General features: G+C 52.6%; 10 protein-coding genes across 10 annotated transcripts; 2 read left to right on the forward strand and 8 right to left on the reverse strand.

Annotated features, from left to right (window-relative positions):
• Positions 1-14: 14 nt before the first annotated feature.
• APUU_30701S (oligoribonuclease) lies at positions 15-635 on the forward strand (the record flags this gene model as incomplete). The annotated part of the gene is made up of 2 exons (XM_041701824.1): positions 15-62; positions 117-635. The coding sequence occupies 2 exons, from the start codon at positions 15-17 to the stop codon at positions 633-635; spliced, it is 567 nt and encodes a 188-aa protein (XP_041554670.1).
• A 306-nt stretch (positions 636-941) lies between these two features.
• Positions 942-2,734, forward strand: pgmA (phosphoglucomutase PGM2; the record flags this gene model as incomplete). The annotated part of the gene is made up of 3 exons (XM_041701825.1): positions 942-994; positions 1,049-1,350; positions 1,419-2,734. The coding sequence occupies 3 exons, from the start codon at positions 942-944 to the stop codon at positions 2,732-2,734; spliced, it is 1,671 nt and encodes a 556-aa protein (XP_041554671.1).
• A 195-nt stretch (positions 2,735-2,929) lies between these two features.
• On the reverse strand, positions 2,930-4,672 carry APUU_30703A (Gfo/Idh/MocA family protein; the record flags this gene model as incomplete). The annotated part of the gene is made up of 1 exon (XM_041701826.1): positions 2,930-4,672. One exon carries the CDS (start codon positions 4,670-4,672, stop codon positions 2,930-2,932), a length of 1,743 nt encoding a protein of 580 aa, XP_041554672.1.
• A 519-nt stretch (positions 4,673-5,191) lies between these two features.
• Positions 5,192-6,055, reverse strand: APUU_30704A (uncharacterized protein; the record flags this gene model as incomplete). The annotated part of the gene is made up of 1 exon (XM_041701827.1): positions 5,192-6,055. One exon carries the CDS (start codon positions 6,053-6,055, stop codon positions 5,192-5,194), a length of 864 nt encoding a protein of 287 aa, XP_041554673.1.
• Positions 6,056-6,207: 152 nt separating this feature from the next.
• Positions 6,208-7,746, reverse strand: GIT1 (plasma membrane permease, mediates uptake of glycerophosphoinositol and glycerophosphocholine; the record flags this gene model as incomplete). The annotated part of the gene is made up of 3 exons (XM_041701828.1): positions 6,208-7,131; positions 7,180-7,551; positions 7,609-7,746. The coding sequence occupies 3 exons, from the start codon at positions 7,744-7,746 to the stop codon at positions 6,208-6,210; spliced, it is 1,434 nt and encodes a 477-aa protein (XP_041554674.1).
• A 648-nt stretch (positions 7,747-8,394) lies between these two features.
• APUU_30706A (uncharacterized protein) lies at positions 8,395-10,533 on the reverse strand (the record flags this gene model as incomplete). The annotated part of the gene is made up of 1 exon (XM_041701829.1): positions 8,395-10,533. The coding sequence occupies one exon, from the start codon at positions 10,531-10,533 to the stop codon at positions 8,395-8,397; it is 2,139 nt and encodes a 712-aa protein (XP_041554675.1).
• Positions 10,534-12,310: 1,777 nt separating this feature from the next.
• eb1 (microtubule-binding protein BIM1) lies at positions 12,311-13,433 on the reverse strand (the record flags this gene model as incomplete). Its single annotated transcript, XM_041701831.1, has 6 exons — positions 12,311-12,367; positions 12,425-12,903; positions 12,963-13,040; positions 13,123-13,157; positions 13,267-13,338; positions 13,420-13,433. The coding sequence occupies 6 exons, from the start codon at positions 13,431-13,433 to the stop codon at positions 12,311-12,313; spliced, it is 735 nt and encodes a 244-aa protein (XP_041554676.1).
• A 529-nt stretch (positions 13,434-13,962) lies between these two features.
• On the reverse strand, positions 13,963-15,961 carry APUU_30708A (F-box/WD repeat-containing protein; the record flags this gene model as incomplete). The annotated part of the gene is made up of 2 exons (XM_041701832.1): positions 13,963-14,935; positions 14,988-15,961. 2 exons carry the CDS (start codon positions 15,959-15,961, stop codon positions 13,963-13,965), a joined length of 1,947 nt encoding a protein of 648 aa, XP_041554677.1.
• An 861-nt stretch (positions 15,962-16,822) lies between these two features.
• APUU_30709A (NAD(P)-dependent alcohol dehydrogenase) lies at positions 16,823-18,100 on the reverse strand (the record flags this gene model as incomplete). Its single annotated transcript, XM_041701833.1, has 5 exons — positions 16,823-17,700; positions 17,751-17,792; positions 17,840-17,899; positions 17,944-17,971; positions 18,026-18,100. 5 exons carry the CDS (start codon positions 18,098-18,100, stop codon positions 16,823-16,825), a joined length of 1,083 nt encoding a protein of 360 aa, XP_041554678.1.
• Positions 18,101-18,862: 762 nt separating this feature from the next.
• APUU_30710A (dihydrodipicolinate synthase family protein) lies at positions 18,863-19,870 on the reverse strand (the record flags this gene model as incomplete). Its single annotated transcript, XM_041701834.1, has 1 exon — positions 18,863-19,870. The coding sequence occupies one exon, from the start codon at positions 19,868-19,870 to the stop codon at positions 18,863-18,865; it is 1,008 nt and encodes a 335-aa protein (XP_041554679.1).
• Positions 19,871-20,352: the final 482 nt, after the last annotated feature.

Consider the following 20,352-nt stretch of genomic DNA (forward strand, 5'->3'; position numbering starts at 1 on the left):
AGAGTTAAATTACGATGCCTCTCTCACGCTCCTCCGATCCTTTAGTATGGATCGACTGCGAGGTTCGCTCCTCAACGCCCAAAACCATGAACGCAGCCAATTCTCACTGACAAAAGATGACGGGACTCGATCCCAAAACCGACCAAATCCTCCAAATCTGCTGCTTCGTGACCGACGCCAACCTCAACCTTCTTGACACCACGGGCTTCGAAACTGTCGTCCTCGTTCCACAGGCCGTGCTGGATTCCATGTCACAGTGGTGCATTGACACCCACGGCCGCACGGGACTAACAGCGCGGGTGCAAAACTCAACCGTGACGCCCGACGCCGCGGCCGCCGAACTCCTTGCCTACATCAAGCGATACGTACCGAAACCGCGAACGGCGCTGCTAGCAGGGAATAGTGTGCATGCAGACAAAGCGTTCCTGGCGTGTGGACCGTACGCGACAGTGCTGGAGTGGCTGCACTATCGGATTGTGGATGTCAGTACAATCAAGGAGGTTGTCAGGCGGTGGGGGGATGAGGGGCTGTTAAGCAGCGTCCCGCCCAAGAAGGAGGTGCATGAGGCCAGGGAGGATATTCTGGAGAGCATTGAGGAGATGAAATACTACAGGGGGGTTCTTTTTAGTAAATAATAGTAGTCAATGTGCAGGTTCCGTATCGATGTGGTGGTTATTACATTAATATTATGTGTACTGTCGAGGTGTTTTGGTCCCTTCTGGCCCCCCACCAGGCCGGATCATGTCTCTCCCCAAATAGACCTTCGAGCTTCATTCTCCTCCTGCATCTCTCTGCAAGCCAATTGTCGGTGAACATCGGAGCATTCCTTGTTTTCGACGTCCGAGCTATAATTACCTGGCTTCCCCCTCTCCTTGCTTTTCTTTCCCCTCCTTTTGTTTTTCTCTCTCACAACATCCCAACAGCTACAAAGCTACCCCGCCATGTCGGTCCAGACCGTTTCCATCCAACCCTTTGGCGACCAGAAGCCCGGAACGTATGTCAATTCATTTTAGTTTCCGAGGATTGCCTTTATCTGACAGTTGTCCAGCTCTGGCCTGCGAAAGAAGGTCAAGGTCTTCCAGCAGGAGAACTACACCGAATCCTTCATCACCAGCACCCTCCTCTCCATCCCCGAAGGCGCTCAGGACGCTTTCCTCGTCATCGGTGGCGACGGTCGCTACTACAACTCTGACGCCATCCAGAAGATCGCCAAAATCGGTGCCGCCTATGGAGTGAAGAAGCTCATTGTTGGCCAGAACGGCATTCTCAGTACCCCAGCTGCTAGCAACTTGATTCGCAGGAGGAAGGCCACCGGCGGTATTCTACTGACTGCTAGTCACAACCCTGGCGGTATGAACCCACAAAACCAATATACAACAGATTACAGAGTATAGCAAGCTGACTGTTGTTAATTCCAGGTCCCGAAAACGACTTTGGTATCAAGTACAACCTCACCAATGGCGCACCCGCCCCCGAACAAGTCACCAACAAGATCTACGAAGTCTCCAAGTCCCTCACCTCCTACAAATACATTGACCTTCCTGAGGTCGACACCACCACGATTGGCACCCGCAGCTATGGCCCCCTCGAGGTCGAGATCGTGCACTCAACCGAAGACTACGTGGACATGACGAAGGAGATATTCGATTTCGACCTGATCAGAAGCTTCCTGAAGAAGCACCCTGATTTCAAGGTCCTTTTCGACGGTATGCACGGTGTGACTGGCCCGTACGGTGTTGACATCTTTGTCAACGAGCTCGGCCTCCCCGCCAGCAGCACCATGAACTGCGTTCCCAAGCCCGACTTTGGCGGCGGCCACCCCGACCCCAACCTCGTTTACGCACACGAGCTCGTCGAGGCCGTCGACAAGAACAACATCCACTTCGGCGCTGCCAGTGACGGTGATGGTGACCGCAACATGATCTACGGTGCCAACACTTTCGTCTCTCCCGGTGACAGTCTCGCCATCATCGCCCACCACGCGAAGCTTATCCCCTGGTTCAAGAAGCACGGCGTCGACGGTCTTGCCCGGTCCATGCCCACGTCCGGTGCTGTTGACCTAGTTGCCAAGGCCCAGGGTCTCCAGAGTTACGAAGTACCCACTGGCTGGAAGTTCTTCTGCAACCTCTTCGACAACAAGAAGATGTCCATCTGCGGAGAGGAGAGTTTCGGCACAGGTAGCAACCACATCCGCGAGAAGGACGGTGTTTGGGCTATCGTTGCCTGGCTAAACATCATCGCCGGTGTCGCTGAGCAGAAGCCCAACGAAACACCCAGCATCGCCTCCATCCAGCAAGAATTCTGGCAGATCTACGGCCGTACCTTCTTCACCCGCTACGACTACGAGAACGTCGACTCCGACGGTGCCAACAAGCTCATTGGCGCTCTCAGCGAGAAGGCCGTCGACAACAAGGACTCCTTCGTCGGCAGCATTGTCTCCGGCCGCAAGGTCGTCGACTCAGGGAACTTCGCTTACACTGACCTCGACGGCAGCGTGACCAAGAACCAGGGATTGTACGTCAAGTTCGACGACGGCAGCCGGCTTGTCGTCCGTCTGTCTGGAACCGGAAGCAGCGGTGCCACTATCCGTCTATATATCGAGAAGTATGAGAAGGACGCCAGCAAGGGCCAGCTGCCCACGCAGGAGTATCTCAAGGATAATGTCGCCTTGGCACTCGGTCTGCTCAAGTTCAAGGACTTTGTTGGCCGTGAGGAGCCTGATGTTAAGACTTAGTTTACTTCCCTTATCTCTCTATACATAAATTTCACATGTTTAGCTAGCAAAGCACGAGATTAATTTTATACTCCCTGCGTTACAGTCTACGATTGCTTTCAGGTATAACCTGGCAATTGTCATCAAGGCATCGTATTATTCCTGTAGTAATTCCCAGTATTATTATTATCAGAGGCCGAAAATCATAATTATATATCAACCCAACCCAACCCCTTTCAACTTCCCACCCCACCACCCCTCCCACCTCACAACCTCCTCAGCACGTCTGCTCTCCTCCGCCGCAAAAACCACCGCATGGCTCTTAACAGCCTCCTCAAGCGCACACCCCACAAACTCCCTCTGCGCCTTCTCAACACTCCACCCCTTGTTAATAACCGCCTCAACAGCGCCCACAAAGCCCCTGGCCAACCCGTAGTCGCCTCCCCCATGCGACTCTGCTTCCTCGGGCGGCTGCTTAGGCACGTGGATGGTGCGCGTGTGACCGCTGCCGAAGTCGTAGATCGAGATGCTAGATGAGTCGTAGGTTATTTCGCCCTTTGTGCCGTAGATGCGGCCGCGTCGGACGCATTGGGCTTCTGTGGGTGCGATCATGTGGAAGAGGGCCGTTACCCCGGGTGTCTTTTTTGTTTTGCGGCTGTTGTTGTTATTGCTGGATTGGATAGGTGGTGTGTTTGTTGTTGAGGGGATGACGTCCCAAGCAAGCGTAACGACCTGGTCGTCCACGACGTCGTTGTCGGATTCGTAGACGCAGCGGCCGTACCAGGGTCTCTTTTTGATGGTATCGTCGTCTGTGTTTTCGGTGTAGTCTTGTCCTAGCACGGAGAGGAGGTGGGACTCTGCTTCTGCTGTTACGGCTCCGCTTGCTTTTCTATGAGGCTGGCCGTATCTTTTGCTGGTGCTGTTGTCGTTTGAGGGCAAGTGATCTTCTATATCCGGGCAGACGATGTTCACAGGCCACCCTGTCTCTCCCTTATTTAGTTCGTTATCCCGGTAGATGCGGATGGCGGAGTATGTGCAGTCCCGCTCGATGGGGCAGGTTGTGCAATTCGTCGCTGAGCCCGCAGCTGCGGGTTTGCGCGACGGTACAAACTGCGTGAGATACCCCGTGGACGACACAGTTCGCAGACTGAGCTTTCTCTCGCCGCCATCCTCACCAGCAGCAGAATTAACCGGCGCCTCAATCAACCAAACCAAAAAGTCAATATCGTGACAACTCTTCGTTAAAAGGCTCCCATCCCCCTTCTCCGTCTCCCGCCGCCAATTCCCGCGCACATAACTATGCGCAAAATGCCAATACCCGACTGGCTCGGCATGCTCAACGGATACAATATCCCCCACGACTTGCTCCGCGCGGACCAACCGCCGCAGAAGCAGATTGTGTGGACTATACCGGAGCACATGGCCGATGGAGAAGATACTCTTGGGAGGAACCCGCTCGCCGGAGTCGGACTTTGTCCATGCCGCATACACGCTTAAACAGTCGTCTAGTGAGAGCGCCAGCGGTTTCTCGCAGAGGACATGTAGGTCGAGGAGATTCGCTTTTGCTATTGCAGAGAGAATGATAATGTGCGTTTCATCGAGAGTGCAGATTAAGACGCCGTCGACGCCAGTTTCACCTTCACCTTCACCCTCATCCTCGCCACTCTCCGTGACAACTCCATTTGATGGTGGCGATACCCCGTTGTTGGAATTTAATTTTGACGACTGGCGCTGTCTTCGCTTCGTCTCGTACTCAATCCACTCCTCCCACCCCTCAAACTCTTCCCCCCGTTTGGGCGCCCGCTCTCCCCAGATGTAGTTCTGGCCTAGGGCGTGCCGCTTGTACGGATTCGGCTCTGCGACTGCGCCGATGCGGCCGGGGGTGGAGATTGAGATTGCGCGGGCGTAGGCCGAGCCGCGTGAGCCGGCGCCTATTATGAGAAAATTTGGTTGTTTCATCCTCTCTCCCTATCTTGGTTGATATGTTTTTTTTAGGGAATGAGGAGCGGTGTGGATGATGAGAGAGGGTGAGGGAGGAAGGAGCACAGGAGGAGGGGTTCATAGATAGTGTTACATTGCAGAATTCCTGATTGGACGAGGGCGATTGACACGACCACCTCGTTGAATAATTGCATAAATAGTTAGCAGTAAATATAGTATCTTATTTACTGACGGACTGGTTTTAGTCTATAACATAAATCTCCGTCTTGTCTTCCTCGTTCGCTGTATTCTGGGCGTTGTCATACTATCAGTTTTCCACCACTATATACATTCCATTAAATATTAGCAATCAACTGACCCTACCCTTAGAGTAACATAATATCCTACTAAGTCAATCAACCGGAAGGCTGAGAAATGTATTGATGGAGAAAGAAAGAGTGCAATCTGGTGGGCCAGGTGAACAGTAAAGCAACAAGGCAGAAATAGGCAGTGTTTCCGTCATTGTCTTCCCAAGTCATGCTCCAGTATAAGCCCTATTTATGGCATGAGGTTTTCCGTCGACTCTTGGTACTTCTTGAGCAGGGTAACTTGGAAACTTTGCATCTCTGACCATATAGTATTCTCCACGCCAGCTGGGCTTGTAAACATACCAGCTTCGGCAGTGACCTTCACACCAGTTCCCATCTCTTGCTGTAAGTATGATGGCCAATGTTTCGCGTAAAATCCTGCGATTGCAAGCCTTTCAAGTGTCTCAACTTGTTTGATCCTCGCAAGTTCACGCACAAAGGGCACGTCCGCGCCCAGTCCACGAACATGAGGTTCAGTGTCGAAGTAGCGCGCATCGAATACCACCTTAAGGTTTCTGAGATCCTTTGCTTCATCGATTAGAGTATCGAGTAAACCCACCCACGGCGTGGCTACGGAGAGCTGACAAGGACAGATGACCAAATGTCGTAAAAACTTGAGTTTTGATCGGCTGATTTTATTGATGTGGGCCGGCTTCCCGAGATCGAATACATTGCTGCCGTACAAGATTGAAATCGCCTCATAGTATATCTGCTTGCAGGTTTGCAGTATGGCAGGAAACATTGATTGGCATCCTAGCCGTGGTAGGATTGGATTTAGAAACAGCGGCTGCTGGTAATCTTTTGCTATGGACTCATATGAAGGACTCCCATTTCTGGTTCGGCAAACGAGAAGAAGGTCGTAAATTTGTAGGCGCATCTCGGGCGGTAAGCTCAAGAAGGGGGAGGTTTGCGCAGTATTCTGTGAAGAGTCGGCTTCAAGCGAATTGGAAGTATCATAGCGGCCCTTTTTGGATTCCCTTGTGCTGGAGTTGCCATCATCAGTGTCGATCTTAGCAGGGTACTCGGTAGCCTTTCTTTTGAGTGAAGACGTCATTTCGATTGACGAAAGCGATGTGACAGAGTCCAGAGTGGATGTCACAGCGTATATATGGATTTGGGCTTTTACTAACGGAAGGTGCGGCCCAGCCAGGTACCTTCCAATCCAGGCCTCTATCCATATACAATAGACACTGGTCTAATCCAGCCTCATGTTGCCATATCAATCCCATTCTCCTTTAGATAAGCCTCCAGCTTCCTATCCTCCTCTTCAAGATCCAACTCGCGACTCTCAGGCAGAAAGCAATAAACAATCATGCCCAGCACCGCCACACCGCCAGCTAAATAAAACGTCGCACTATTACCCCCCCTCTCCCTCAACGGGGTAAAACACTGCGTACCCACCGCTGCCCCAGTCCGCCCAAACGCCAAGGCAATACTATACCCCATCCCGCGCATGGCCGTAGGGAAGGACTCTGACGAGATAAGTCCGATGGTTGCTCCTGGCCCCATATGTCCAAAGGCGTTGAGGAGGCCGTAGAGGACGACAAAGGCAGCCATGTGCTGCGAGAGTTTTGTGAAGAGCCCGCCGATGATGAAACCTGTCACGGTGTAGCCCGCAAACCCGAGGATGCCGGTGTTGCGGCGGCCGATGGCGTTGGTAAGGTATGCGCCTAGCATGACGCCGGGCACGGGTAGGACGGCGAGGATAACCTGCCAGATAGCGGTTGTTTGGATGTTGCCGTCTTCCACTAAGGAAGCGATGATGGTGGATGACATGATACTGTTGGGGAAGTTGATAAAGTCGTAGAGGAAGAAGGCCGTGGAGGTTGTTAGGAGGCGTGGCCAGTAGCGGCGGACTAGGAGGAAGTAGAAGCGTGGCGTGCGGTTTTGGGGGCTCGCTTTAAAGTTGGAGTTGTGATATAGGGTTGAGTCGGCCATGAAGAAGCGGAGCAACATGATTGTGAAGGGGAGGATGGTTGCGATAGAGTATATCGCGTGGAAGGTGATGTGAAGGTTGTTGTTGCTCGCTTTGAGGCAGATCAGATAGATGATCATCAAAATTGGGGAGGCAAGGGTTGCCATTAGGGTCGTGAACGAGACAAAGACAGGGCCACGGTAACGGCGTTGGAACTGCGAATGTCAACGAGATGCTCTGCGATCAGAAGTATAGTCACTTACATCGTCCGACTCTTCAAGGCCAGCAGCAGCGCTGGGGGGATACTCTCCACCAACACCAAACCCACAGATCCCACGCACAATGACAAAGAACCACAACATGTTGTGCGAAGGATGCACCTGCAACGCCAAAGCCGCCATCAAAGTAGCAATAGTAACCAACCCCGAAGTAAAAAGGAGCCCAGCCCGTCGCGAGACCATATCCGAGACATACCCAAGAACAACAACACCCAGAATCGCACCAATGATCAACGAGTTACTGATCCGGGTCTGCATCTCAGACGGATACCCGTTCTTTCCCAGGAGCTTCTTGAAGATGACATTGGTTGGATTGGCCAGGCCGTTCTGGAACCCATCGCTGAAGTTGGCGATATACTACATACACATTGTCAATCAGCATGGCACACCTGAACAGGAGGGGGGGGAACCCACACAGCTCAAGATGGTCAGGTTGCTCTGCCACCGAGCAGGCCGGTACGGCTTCTCAGTCTCACCTAGCCCGACTTCACGATCCAGAACGGCCGTATCCTCGGCCTTGACGCGGTGATCCGGCTGGGTTTGTGTGGTCATGTCTGCCATAACAAAGTCCAACTGCTGCCGGGTTGTTCAAATTCTAAGCTCCATCACGCCTGATCTTCCCAGTCCCAGCCCAGGTATTTATCGGGCTCTCGGCAGTGTACTCCACCCGGAATCTCCAAAGCCGGAGATATGACACCCGATGTTGTGATTTGTGCGTTGTCGTGGGAGGGTGGAGTATCGCGACTTCGGACGACAGGCTAGAGACTGATTGATTAATTTTCCGCAGTCTTCGGGCCTTCTTTCTCCGCGGCCGCATACTGAGTTGCTAGCATCGGAGGGGCTATCTTGGTGGGAACTGGGAATGTTGATAAGGGACGTAGAGTGGCCGGGCTAAGCTTTGGGGTCTCCACTTGGACGGGAGCTTTTCTTTTCCAGTGTCTCCTGCAGACTGCAGACTGCGGTGTTAGCTTATCACGTTCGAGATTTGCAAAGACACAGAGGTCTTACATAATTGATCGATAGTGTTGATCTTTTTGTCTACGTCTTCCGGAGAAAGCCCGGAGAAAGGAGGCCTACTTCAATTGATTCCAAGATGGTTGTGTCAAAGTTTTAATGGATAAACGCCTAGTACTGTGTACAACATATCCACTATGTACATTACATGTTTAGTATGGTATGGTATATACTCACTGAACATCGTCATAAACTCTCCGTAAACCGACTGCCCCGACTCCCATCGTAACTCGGGTGACTTCGCCCCAGCGCGTCCGGCCGTTTCGGTATCGCGATCGGGCCAGAGCCAGACGGCGGCATGGGGAACGCCATGGGCATCCCGGACGTCCGCGCGGTGCCTTCTGTCCACGTCGTCGCATTTGCTGAACCTGATGTTGGTATCCGCGCGGGCGAGGGTCGCATCACGACAACGTCCTCTTCTGGCGCTTCGCGGGTGTACCTCGAATCAAGTGGCGCGCTGAACGGATTTGATGGCGGTGGTGGCTGGTGTGATGGGAACCCAGATCGCGGGATAACTGGTGGAAGGGTTGGGCTGAGGTCAGGTGTTGGGTCCGTGGGTGATCCTGCTTCCAGGAAGCTTCCGCCGCCATAGCTACTGCTATAGTCGAAATCGTCCGGGTGCATGCCGGTTGGGAGTTTGCGGCCGGAGACCTTCTGGAAGCCGCGCTCGCTTGATGGGGCTGTACTCGCGAGGCTTTCTTCGCCGGTGGACATTTGCGACTGTCGCCAGCGTTTCATGAATGCTGGAGCAAAGTACGTGGCTCCGAACATGCTGTCTTTATTTGAGTCACGCGAAACCATTTCTCTCCTAGGGGAGGCTACCGGTCCGATAAGACCCCCTCCACCTCCGTCATCTGCGATTGACCTGTTGGCGGGTGAGCCGAAGAAGAAGCCGGTCTTTCTGCGTCGTCGGAGCAGGAACCAGATTAGCACGAATATGATAGAAGCGCCTGCTACACCGCCAACGACCCCTCCGACGATTCTACCCGTGGTTTGGGGGCTTATTGAGCCGGACCCTGAGTCAGACGAACTATTAGAACCGGGTGAGGCTCCTGTGTTGTCTGAGTTTCTGTCACCGCCGCCGCTATTACTATTTCCAGAGCCCCAACCGGAGCTAGTGTAAGAAGGTGAATCGGAGTATGAGGTATCTGACGTATCAAACGTATTAGAAGCGGTTGTAGTCGTAGGACAAGTTACGGATGAGGTTGGCGTAGAGGCAGTGGTGGAGTCGGTGGAGTCGGTGTTTGTATCAGAACTAGAACTGGAGTTGGAGCTTGAGGCAATGCCCAAAATAGATTGGGTGCTAGTTTCAGAAGGCGACTGGGGTGAGGCCATAGCAGTCGCAAGATGCAAGCTCGAGCCTATGAAATCGGGGGTATTGTTTGTGGAATCGGAAGGTCGGCTAATAATAGAATCAGATGCAGTGACAGTTGCAGAGGCTGTCGGGGTAGAGTTAGGGTCGGAAGTAGGTGGTATGTCGTTCGTCGAGGCGGTTATACTTGCAATATCCGATGAAAGCGAGGTAAGTATCCCAATAGCCTCAGTCGCGGCCTCTGACAGCGATTCTGCCACTGATGAACCGTCAATCGCGGATTCCGTTGGGTCCTCCGTTGTTGCAGCTGTTGGTGTTGCTGCAGAAGCCGACTCGGTTGGTGATGGAGCCGTCGCGGGCTGTTCCGCCGGCTCTTTACCAGACTCATTCCCAGGCTCTGTGGCGGCCTCTGTCGACGCCTCTGCAGAAGTCTGTTCGGCGGGAGTGTCCGTGTTCGACGCGGTTTCGGCAGCAGCCGCCATTTGAAGGTTCGTCAACGTCGACGTCGGTTCAAAGGCAGGCTCTGTGACGTCTTCATCTGTGGCTGTGCCCGTAGCCGCTTCTTCTGTGACCGAGTCTGCGGTTGCATCTTCAGTGGGATACGGAACGATTGTGGTTACCTTCGTCACCGCGGTCACCGTGGTTAGTGCGTCGCCAGAATCTGTCGTCGTGGGGGCCTGTGCTGCCTCCTGATTTGAATCGGAAATGCTCGTCGGCTCAGCAGCAGGTGCTTTCTCCGTAGCCGTAGTGGGTACCGGGTCAGAGTCGGCGGTGTCCATAGTTTGCGGATTGGGTAACACTGGTATGTTTGACGGACTATCGCCCTGTTGTCGCTTCTCACGGAGTGCTGCCCAGCCCTCATGTAGGTTCTTGGGCCGTGCTGTTTGTCCCGGGGTGGCAGGTTGATCACCAACTACCGTTGGTTCCTGGCCGCCATTTGCCCGTGTATCTAAACGATGCTTCCTCAGTAAACGTTCGTAACGGCCATGTTTGGAAACACCATGGCTGGTCATGGTGACTATTCACCCCGCAGGGCACGTGAGTGTGAATAGGTCGAGTAGTAGGGCGACGCGGCGCTGTAGAGTGAACTAATGTGCTGTGAGAGAATGGAACGAGATGCCTGCCTGCACGGCACTCAAATGGGCTTGTGATTAGGCCCGTGAACCGCGATACTCAGATGCGATGCGATGCGAAAAGTACGAAAGAGCGAAGGAGCGAGTGGTCGTCAAGTCGGAGCGACGATAAGATAGTAAGAAAGTGGGTATCCAGGAAAGCGAGGTAGGAGAATCGAATTCGAATGAGATGTCAAGGAGCGAAGCAAACAATGTCTTTTGCAGGTAGTCGATTGAGTGTGGTCAAGGAGCGGACATCAGCAAACACTAACACAGGCTGCCGACAAAGGACTGGGGTTGGAAATGGAGGCCGCAAATCAACATGCGATCTAACCAAAGCGAGCAGTTAGTTTCTCGGCGACGAGGCCATGGCTCACAGCGACAGCAACACATACAGGAGAATCGAATAATGATTGAAGCGAAAGTGTTAAAAGTTTCCAGACTAGGCCATCATGAATATTCCCAGCAGATGGCAACGGCCGGTTATTCATTCCGTTCCGAAGTGATCCAGGTCTCAAGTGTCTTGTGGATTGAGGCTCCACGTTGACTCTGCAGACCCAAGGCTCTTCTTCTGCCCACTCCTCCCAGGTGGTGGCGTGCAATGAGGTCCGTCAACAGATGCCTCCGAGAAGAATAAGAATAGGACCAACGAAGAGAAAGATGGGGGAGAATCCCTGGGAGGGCAGAGGACAGGGACGACGAGAAGCGAGAGAAGGAAAAGAGGAGAAATCAGGAACAGGAAAGAAGCGAACACGAAAAGGCGGCTAAGAATAACAACACTAAGTGCTCCGTAATTAAATGAGATGACGGTCTTAGACCTGCAGACCCAGACTGACTCTCTAGCCTGCCAAGCGGGTCTCAGAACGGTTTCACTCGCCATCTTTTTCTTGACAGTGCGACACCACTATCCACTGCGCCCATAGTGAATCAACTGTTGTCGCACACGTAACCTGGTGCAGAAAACCGTTGCTAGAGCCCGAGACAGGCACCGCTTACCCATGGCTCGTCTGCCCATGGACGTGTCTGTTCGAATCCATCCTTGGATGTTCTGGCCGTCTGCCGAATTTGGGCCGTCCCCACCCCAGACAGTTCGGTGAGACACTCAGACACTGCAAGGGGCGTGTAAACAAACATGCAAGGTACGGCATTATTATTATCATTTTATTATTAACGCCGGGCTATTGGGCTTAGTTGAAGTCTGACGGACGACAGAATACTGATAGTGCTGAGGTGAGATTAATGTTGATACTAGATGGATGCACATTCTCTTTGCAGGGTAGATCCGTGATCAGGAATGGACTCTCTGGAATGTGACAGGTTGACGACCTTGGAGGAATGCTCAAACCCGGCGGTATTGGTCCTACTCTGTTTAGGTTTCGAACCGAGATGTCAATGGCCAATGCCCTATAGGCCGTCACTATCTACATACATGCAGGGCGGGCAGCCTTATCAAGGAGCCACATCGCGGTGGACGAGTAGTTTCAGTCATCCAATTATACAAGCCATCATCATGAGCTCCCCCAAACCTACCTACCTAAACTACCAAACATGCACGCACCTCTAGACCCGGCCCGTGCGGCCCATGATCCAAACAGACAAAAACGACTCGCCAGGAAAGTGTAAAGGGAAATTCAGTTTCAACGCTGTTACGACGAAGGGTATTAATAGGTCAGGCGCCTCAAAACGTCTCCAGCTCCTCACTCGCTTCGCCCTCAGCAGGGATCTCAAACCCTTCCTGTTGTAATCGTCAGTGTCGTGCTTTCTTCTCTTATGTTCATTCCGGTTGGCCCACCTCTGTCGAGTAAAGGATGCCCTGGATGTGTTTCACCAGTGAATCATCATCCTTCTCTAGTTCTGGGTCCGCCTCAACGGCGTTCTGGAGAAGCAGCTCAATATCCCGGAGCTTAGCAAAGTAGAAGTCGCGCTCCTTCTCCAATCCACCAATTGCGTCCTTGGTCGAAGTCAGCTCTGCCTGCAGCGCAGCCACGCCGGCAGAGGAGGCTCCTCCAGCAGCAGCAGGTCGGGCACGTCCGACGGTAGGAGTGGTTCCACGACGGGCACTGCTGGCAGAGGTCGCGCCAGCACGAGAACCGCCCGTAGGGGCTCCTCCGGAGGCCTTTCGGCGAGCGAGCGCATCGTAGTCTCCGCCCGGATAATGTTGGTCCCAGTACCTCTTTGTCCACTGGAGGAACTCCAGGTTATCCTGCATGCGGCATTTAGAGAGTGACTCGACGGGGATCGGCTTGTCGACCTGGTGACGCGCAAAGACGTCTATTGAAAGAGGAGCAGATTAGCCATCGATATCCATCTTCGGAGCAAGATTGGCATACTCTGAAGAACCTTGAAGTTCTGAAGATAGGCGTATTCCGTGTTGACGTTGAATTTTACCCGGGACATGGGGATGTCCACTATGAAACAATTTTGTCAGTTGTTCCCGTTCCACCAGCGCAGAGAATGCTGTCCGCCCGCCGCCGCTCCAAGGTAACTCACTGAATATGGAATCGAAAACCTGACATAGTGCAGCTCTGCAAGTTTAACGATCAGTAAACTGCCCACCAAAAACCCTCTATCTCCATTGACACGATCCAAAGCCATCAACGAGGGACGGTTGCAGAGCAAGGGGTTCGCTCATACCCGGTTCCGCACTGTTCGATTTTGGTCAAATTCAGCTGGAGCAGGTTGTTAAGCCATGCCAGCAGTTCTTGTCTGTTTCCGAGATAGCATTATTCGTCAGAATCCAGTCCCAAAACTCTTGCATATTGATAGGTGGCCGGGGGGTTGACGAACCTAGACTCGCCCATGGTGGGGTAAGAATTCGGGGAAGGTAGAGAATCGAGAGGGGGATCTAAGGATGGGCAAGAAGGATTGGCAGAAGACAAATGTCTCTAGTCGTTATCAGGAGTTTCCTGGTTATTTGTGTGTTGGTTTCCCGTCTCGGACGAGTAAATATGAAGGCGAAGATAGGTTTATTATTGTTGTTGGTTTCTGTCGACAGCAAAACCCACCCGACTGCCTTTGTTGACGCTAAGCCCCTCTAGGCCAATCACCGCCTTTCTCAGTTTCAGGCGATCGACACCTCAGGCCGCAAGGTTTACAACAATGCTCAATTTACTTAGTCTGCCCAGCTTTCAGCTGAACTGTCTACAACTTCAGAAGGCCATAATGTGAAGAAAATGAAAATTGTATTTCAACGCCAAGAGAGAATCTCTATCGCTAGCCAACCGAAAACAAAAACCCAACAGATAGATAAGGCAAATGATCTAGCAAATTTCTATGACTTTTCCTCTCATATCCCGCACGAGAATTCAAAAGATCTAGTATAGATGCCGTCTACTCTTCCAATAAATCTATGCCGTCTATGCCATAGCCAAAGTCCATAATAACCGCACGGGAGTCCTGGCTTGTAGCAAGAATCCGTCTATAATCCGATTTCACACTCAACATCCAGCTGGTAGTCCAGCCGGGGAAATCAATCGTGAGCTCTCCGGTCTGAGCGTCAAAGACCTTGACGCTCGTATCGTAGCTCCCACTGACAATCCGCTGATTCATGCTATCAAGATGCAGGGACCGAACCAACCCGGTGTGACCTTCGATCTCTTTAACCAGTTGGCCGGTATTGGCATCGAACTGATAGATCGCCTGGTCGTTTCCACCGGTGAGAACAGTCCGTGCATCGTCGCTGAATTCAACACACGCAAGTCCCCTATCCTTGCTGGCAAACTCCTTGACACAGAGACCAGACGCAATGTTCCACAACTTGGCGACGCCGTCTCCGCTCGCAGACACTATCAGATCGCCACGGAGCTGGACAGCATTGACTGGTCCACGGTGGCCGAGCAGCCTCTTCACCAGAGCACCGGTGTGTCTATTCCAAACACAAATTGTGTGGTCCTTGGAACAAGAGACGATATAGCGATCATCAAAGCAGACGTCCAGAACACCAGCTGTATGCCCCTCGAGGCGACAAATTGGTAGGTAATCGTTCTTGACATCCCAGACAATGCAGGAATGGTCAGAAGACCCGGTAACCATGATTTCATCGTCAAACTCGAGGCACAAAACAGATGCACTGTGGTACTCTGCTGGTTCCTGCTGCGGATCCCAGATCTCAGCGACAGGAGTCGGAGGAGGGCGAATGGTAAGAAAGGGCGACTTGCCCGACGCCTGCTGCTCCAGATCCTGAACCGGACCGGTGTGGGAGACGTTTGCAGGGGGTGGCCCAATAACCTTACGGCACGGCCATGGGTAATGAGCGTCCCAGACGCGGATTGTCTGATCGCGGGAGCCAGTAATGATCTTGTCCCTACAGGAAAATGAGCAACGGGCCAGAACAGACGGGGTATCGGTCAACATACTCATCGAATTGGACACAATAGACGCTGTCTGTGTGCCCCTGAAGGTAGATTGCTGCGGCTTTGCCCTCCTTCCACCGATTCTCCAAGGTACGGCGGACGAGGTAAAGCTTCTTCCAATCCTGAGTAAATGTATCCTTGCTGAGTCCAGCAGAGGGGGCTTTCCTAGCTCCAGCACCTGCAGGGCGGCGTGTACCGTAGCAAGTGCGGAACGCATGACGCCAAATATGTTGGGAGGAGGCCTGCTCACTCCAAGCACGCGAAACCAATCCACTACTCATCAAAGACTCAGGGTCGAGATATGAAAGAACCTGAGACATGATTTCCGTGGGAAAGAACGCCAAGGGGTCACGACGAACGAGGTCCGATTCGAAGTCCGAAAAATCAGCACGATCCTGTAGGATGATGCCAATGCCACTCTCCGAGTCTGGAGTCAGCTTCATATGCTCCACCCTGCGTACCATTTCATTCTGAGCCGCAGCAGCAGCGCGAGCGGCAGCACCAGAGTGGATATGGTCGGGCAGGACTGGAGGCTCGATTCCGTTGCCGGGAATTGGAAGCGGGATCGAGAAGCCTTCAACACTGTTGCGGCGATCGAAGTTATGTTCCTGGCCATCGTGGATAGTCCCATTATGATCGGCATGAGTGAGCGTGCGCGATGACTTGTCGCGGATCGTGACTGACAGACGGCGGCCAAGCGCACGCAGTCCATCCACCGGGTGGCGGAGACTCGAGAAGCTCTTTGCCCCGCGACGCCGATGGGCCGGCTCGGGGAAGTGGTTCACATCTTCCAAAACGGCATCTGCCATAGCATCTCCCGAGTCCACAAGGGACAAGTCATTCCACGAGTCATGTCCCAATGCCGAGGTCGATGTGGTAGACACCGCTGAGACGGTCGCGACCCGCGGTCGGGGTTTGAACGATAGGGACGGGCGACGTCGGTGGGAGACAGTAGGGGCATTATCTCGCGGACCCATTGTGAACAGAATTGCCTGCCAATTTGGCGTGATTGAGGATATTTCAAGCCGAAAACGCGTTGGGTGGTTTCGGTAGCGGGTGTTGATAAGTATCCCCCCTTTTTTACCCGAGGTCGAGCACGAGTCGAGAGGTTGGTGTGTTTGTAAAACAAAAAGCAAGGGGCTTTTAAGTTCTGGTAGCCCGGGGTATCAAAACTGAAACAAGAAAATAATAAATAAGAGACGTCCGAGGGCTGAGAATGGTCGCCTGGAAGTGTTGGTATAGTAAGGAGATAAGGCGACCGAAAAATACCCGATAACAATGGCAACACCGATTATAAAGAAAAAGATGGAGGAGAGCGAGGGAAGAATAGAAGGAACAGACGAGAAACAGAATACAAAAGAGAGAGGAGAGATGGGCGAGCCACGGAGAGAAGTCAGGAAGTTAAATCAACGCCCGAAAACTGTCAGGGAGAAAAAACATGCATTTTTAGATCTTACAGGGAAGAGCTGAGAGAGAAAGCCCGGGGCGGTGAAGCCTCTCTTTGCCTCCCAACCAACAAAGACTGGATGCTGTGGCGACTGCGCAGAAATTGCATGCAATCAGCGGTTGATGGAAACTTTTGTTCTATTTTATTTGCACACCGTCAATTGATTCTCCCTGCAATCCCGGTTTCTTCCCCGGGCTCCGCAAGAACAATCTTCATGTCCATCAGATCGATCCCCCATTATTGATCCACTTCCCCAGACTGCGGTGCCGAGCACGAGCCTGAGGAGCGGGTAATGCTAATATGGGGACCTTCTGGAAGAAGTACCTTGTGCTCTCAACAGTCAACATATACAAATAATATTCCATTCTACCACTTCTATCACGTCTGTAAACTATGCAAACTCCTTGTCATATCCCGTCATGGTAAACCGATAGTGCACATCTCCCTTTTTCATCCGCTCCATCGCTTCCTTCAGGCCTTCGCTGCCAATCTGCAGTTCTTCCACCCACCCCTTTAGCCCCTTGTCAGCCGCCAACTGCAGCATCTCCAGCGTCTCCTGTCTGTTTCCAATGTGGCTGGCTCCGATCAAAACACCATTGGAAATCAAATTCTGCGCTTTGATTACTTGTCCCTCCTCCTCAGGCAGTCCAACGCTGATCCATCGGCCATGAATATCCATCATGGAGAGGTATTTCTCTAGATCAAATCCCTTGGAAGAGTTCGCGCAGTTGATAACTATATCGAAGGAATACAGATGAGACTTCTCCCAACCCTCCTCTGCTGTAGCAATGTAGCCATCGGCTCCTAGCTTTCGCGCATCCGCCTCCTTCGCCCGCGACCGGGAGATCGCCCATGTCTCTGCGCCCAGAGCTTTGGCGAACATGACACCGAAGTGCCCAATGCCGCCCAGACCGACAATACCAACTTTCTTGCCGGGTCCGGCGCCATTGCGGACCAAGGGCGAGTACGCGGTCAGTCCGGCGCAGAGCATTGGCGCGACGAGGTTACTCTGCAGCGACTCGGGGATGGGGAAGACCCAGTGCTCGTGCGTGCGGACGTGCGATGAGTATCCACCCTGGCTGATAATGCCAGTATCGGGCCACTCAGAGCCGTATGTGTCGATCATGAGCACCTGGCAATAGTTCTCGTTTCCGTTCTTGCACTGCTTGCAATCGCCGCAGGAATATGACTGGGCGCCGACGCCGACGCGCTGGCCCTCTTTGATCAGGGTCACTTTGGGGCCAACGCGGATGGCACGGCCGATGATTTCTGCTCGGTCAGCATTGGATGTTTGCTTGCTCTTTTGTTCAGCGCCTTACCATGTCCAACGCAAAGAGGGAATTTCTGTGATCCCCATCCACCTATGACCCGTTAGTATATTTTGTCGAGGTTGACTGTGTGAACATACCGCTAATTGTATGTACATCGCTACCGCAGACACCGCACGCTTCTATCTTGATGTCGACGTCTATTCTGTCAGCTCGATCCGATGTCATACCGTGATCCACATACCATAATCGCCAAACGGCTTCAATTTGAACTGCAAAGGCGTTAGTTACCCAAGAGCCATCCTGGAGGGTGAGATGCGACATACAGAGCGCTTCTTGAAATCGGTATAGGTATTCGGGCTGTCAACCTGGAACCCCTCGGCTTCTTCGGGATACGGCATGTTTACTTTCGAATGAGATTAGGATTGAGACAGAAAGTGTCGTTGGAGGGCGGCACTATTCCTCGGGCACAAGCCGATATTTATCTCCCCGTTTGGAGTCAGACTCAACACGAGAACAATTTTACTTTCCTTCCCCAACAGAGTGGGGTGGTTTGAATGGCAATCTCAATGCCACGGTGATGGTCAGCTGGAGCCAAAATCCGACCAAACTGGTAATTCCAGTGACACTCAAGCTGGGTACTGTTGCATTGTTGCTACTTTTCTGGTTCTGGGCCTTTTGGTCGTTAAAGGCCGGGATGATCAGGATGCTGTGACTTCATTGACAGACTGTGATTATACAACAAGGTCGACAAGATACGTATCTACTTCTGATCAACCCGGCCTTTATCGACCATACTTGTTTTCGCCTCCAGCTGGAAAATTCTTGATGTTCACGATCAGCCCGGACTTTATCGCTTATGACATTCCCCCCTCGAGTAACTTACTACGTGAATGCTCTTTCAGATTCCACTCATGATAGGTGGACCAATTTTACCCGCACTTCAGGCCAGTTTTTCCACCTATCAGTACTCAATTCCAGTGTATGCAGGACGCTGTGTGGGGAGTGGAGTCGACCTGACATTTTCCGGGGCAATTATCGGAGATGCCTCCGATACTGCGGTACGTACAAACATACCCCGCGGCAGACAGATTCCTACAAGAAAAAATTGTTTCGCTCGTTGAGAACAGAAGGAAGGAAATGAAATGCATTGAGTATGCTAATTACGCAACATCAGGCAGCTTAAGCTCCACCTCCAAAGCTTCCTTAATCCCATCCGCAACAGCCTTAGCCTGCGCGTCACTGAGCCTTCCCAATGGCCGTCTCGGATAACCCCCATACCCATAGTAAGACTGAATCGCGCTCTTTGTCCCTGGGATCGCAGCCTTCGTAAGGACCCAATCCGCCTGACTCAACAAACCTTGCGCCTCTATCGCCTCCGTAAACCGACCCTCACCCCACAGGGTAAATATCTGCACACAGAGCTTGGGTATAACATTCGCGCCACCAGCGAGAATTGCCGACCCGCCAGAAGCCAACGTCTGCAGCGTAAAGTCGGCAATACCGCCGAAGGCAACGTACTCGTGCTTTGCTGAAGCCTTGGTAACAGGAACAGAGGACTTTGTAGGCGCAAGCGGGGACGCAGGCTTGATGGCGTGCAGGGCGCGCGCGACCCGCGTTAACTTGCCCGTGTTGGCACAGGTGAACTTCGTGCCCACGACATTGGGATGCTGCGAGATGCAGATGATGAGGTCCGAGTCCATATCAATGCCCGCGACGGCACCGGGGTAGTTGTACAGAATAACAGGGAGAGGCGAGGCATCTGCGACTGCTGTGAAGTACTCATACAGCGTCTCGTCATTGCCCGTTGCGTAGCGGTAGTAGCTTGGTGGGACGATAAGGGCGTACTCAGCACCCGCGGCGGCGAGGTCCTTGGTTAGTTGGACTGTGCCGCGGATGCTGTTCTCTGAGGCTCCGGCGATGACGGGGACATTTTTGAAATTGGCTTCGTCGAGGGCGGCGCGGGTTTCGCGGATAACGGTTTGTTTTTCTTCAAGAGTGAGATGGACAGCTTCACCGTTAGAGCCCATGCAGACGAGCCCGACTAGGCCGGCTTTAGCGAGGCGCACAGCGTGTTTCCGGATGGTTGGGGTGTCGAGGTCTTCTGTGTTGGGGTTGAAGAAGGTCATTGTTGGAGCGTACACTCCGGGGCGGAGGGGTGTGAGAGGCATTGTGATAGAATTCTATATACAGTCCAAAATTCAAGGTCACGTATATGCAGTATGAAAGAGAGTAAGAGCAAGGCTGCTGAGTCTTATATAGAGGGGTATAGTTCTGTATAGTAAATTGGAAACCCCACGCCTGATTGCCCGATCAGGATTAGTCATTTACCATCCCACGTGCCCCACCTTTAACCGGAGAAAGCGCCGGACGGCCAATTTCCACCAATCGGCAACTGAATTTCCTGTTTGAGCTCGGGCCATCAAATGCCGACTGTATCTACTTTCGTCACTGAAATGAAGCACAACCGCCTGAATCCCGGCAATTCAAGGCAAAATTGCGTCCATTGAGTGATTCTTCCGGCTCAGTATTTGTCCCGGCAGTGATTTAAAACACCAGGGTGCTGCATTTCGTCGGGCTGTATTTGCGCGTTGTCCCCGCTTCTCACTCTCTCTTCTTCCTCCTTCCCCTCACCCCTCCATCCATATCTATC

This window comes from Aspergillus puulaauensis, chromosome 3 (assembly GCF_016861865.1).
Source record: "Aspergillus puulaauensis MK2 DNA, chromosome 3, nearly complete sequence".
In the NCBI taxonomy this organism is placed as follows: Eukaryota; Fungi; Ascomycota; class Eurotiomycetes; order Eurotiales; family Aspergillaceae; genus Aspergillus; species Aspergillus puulaauensis.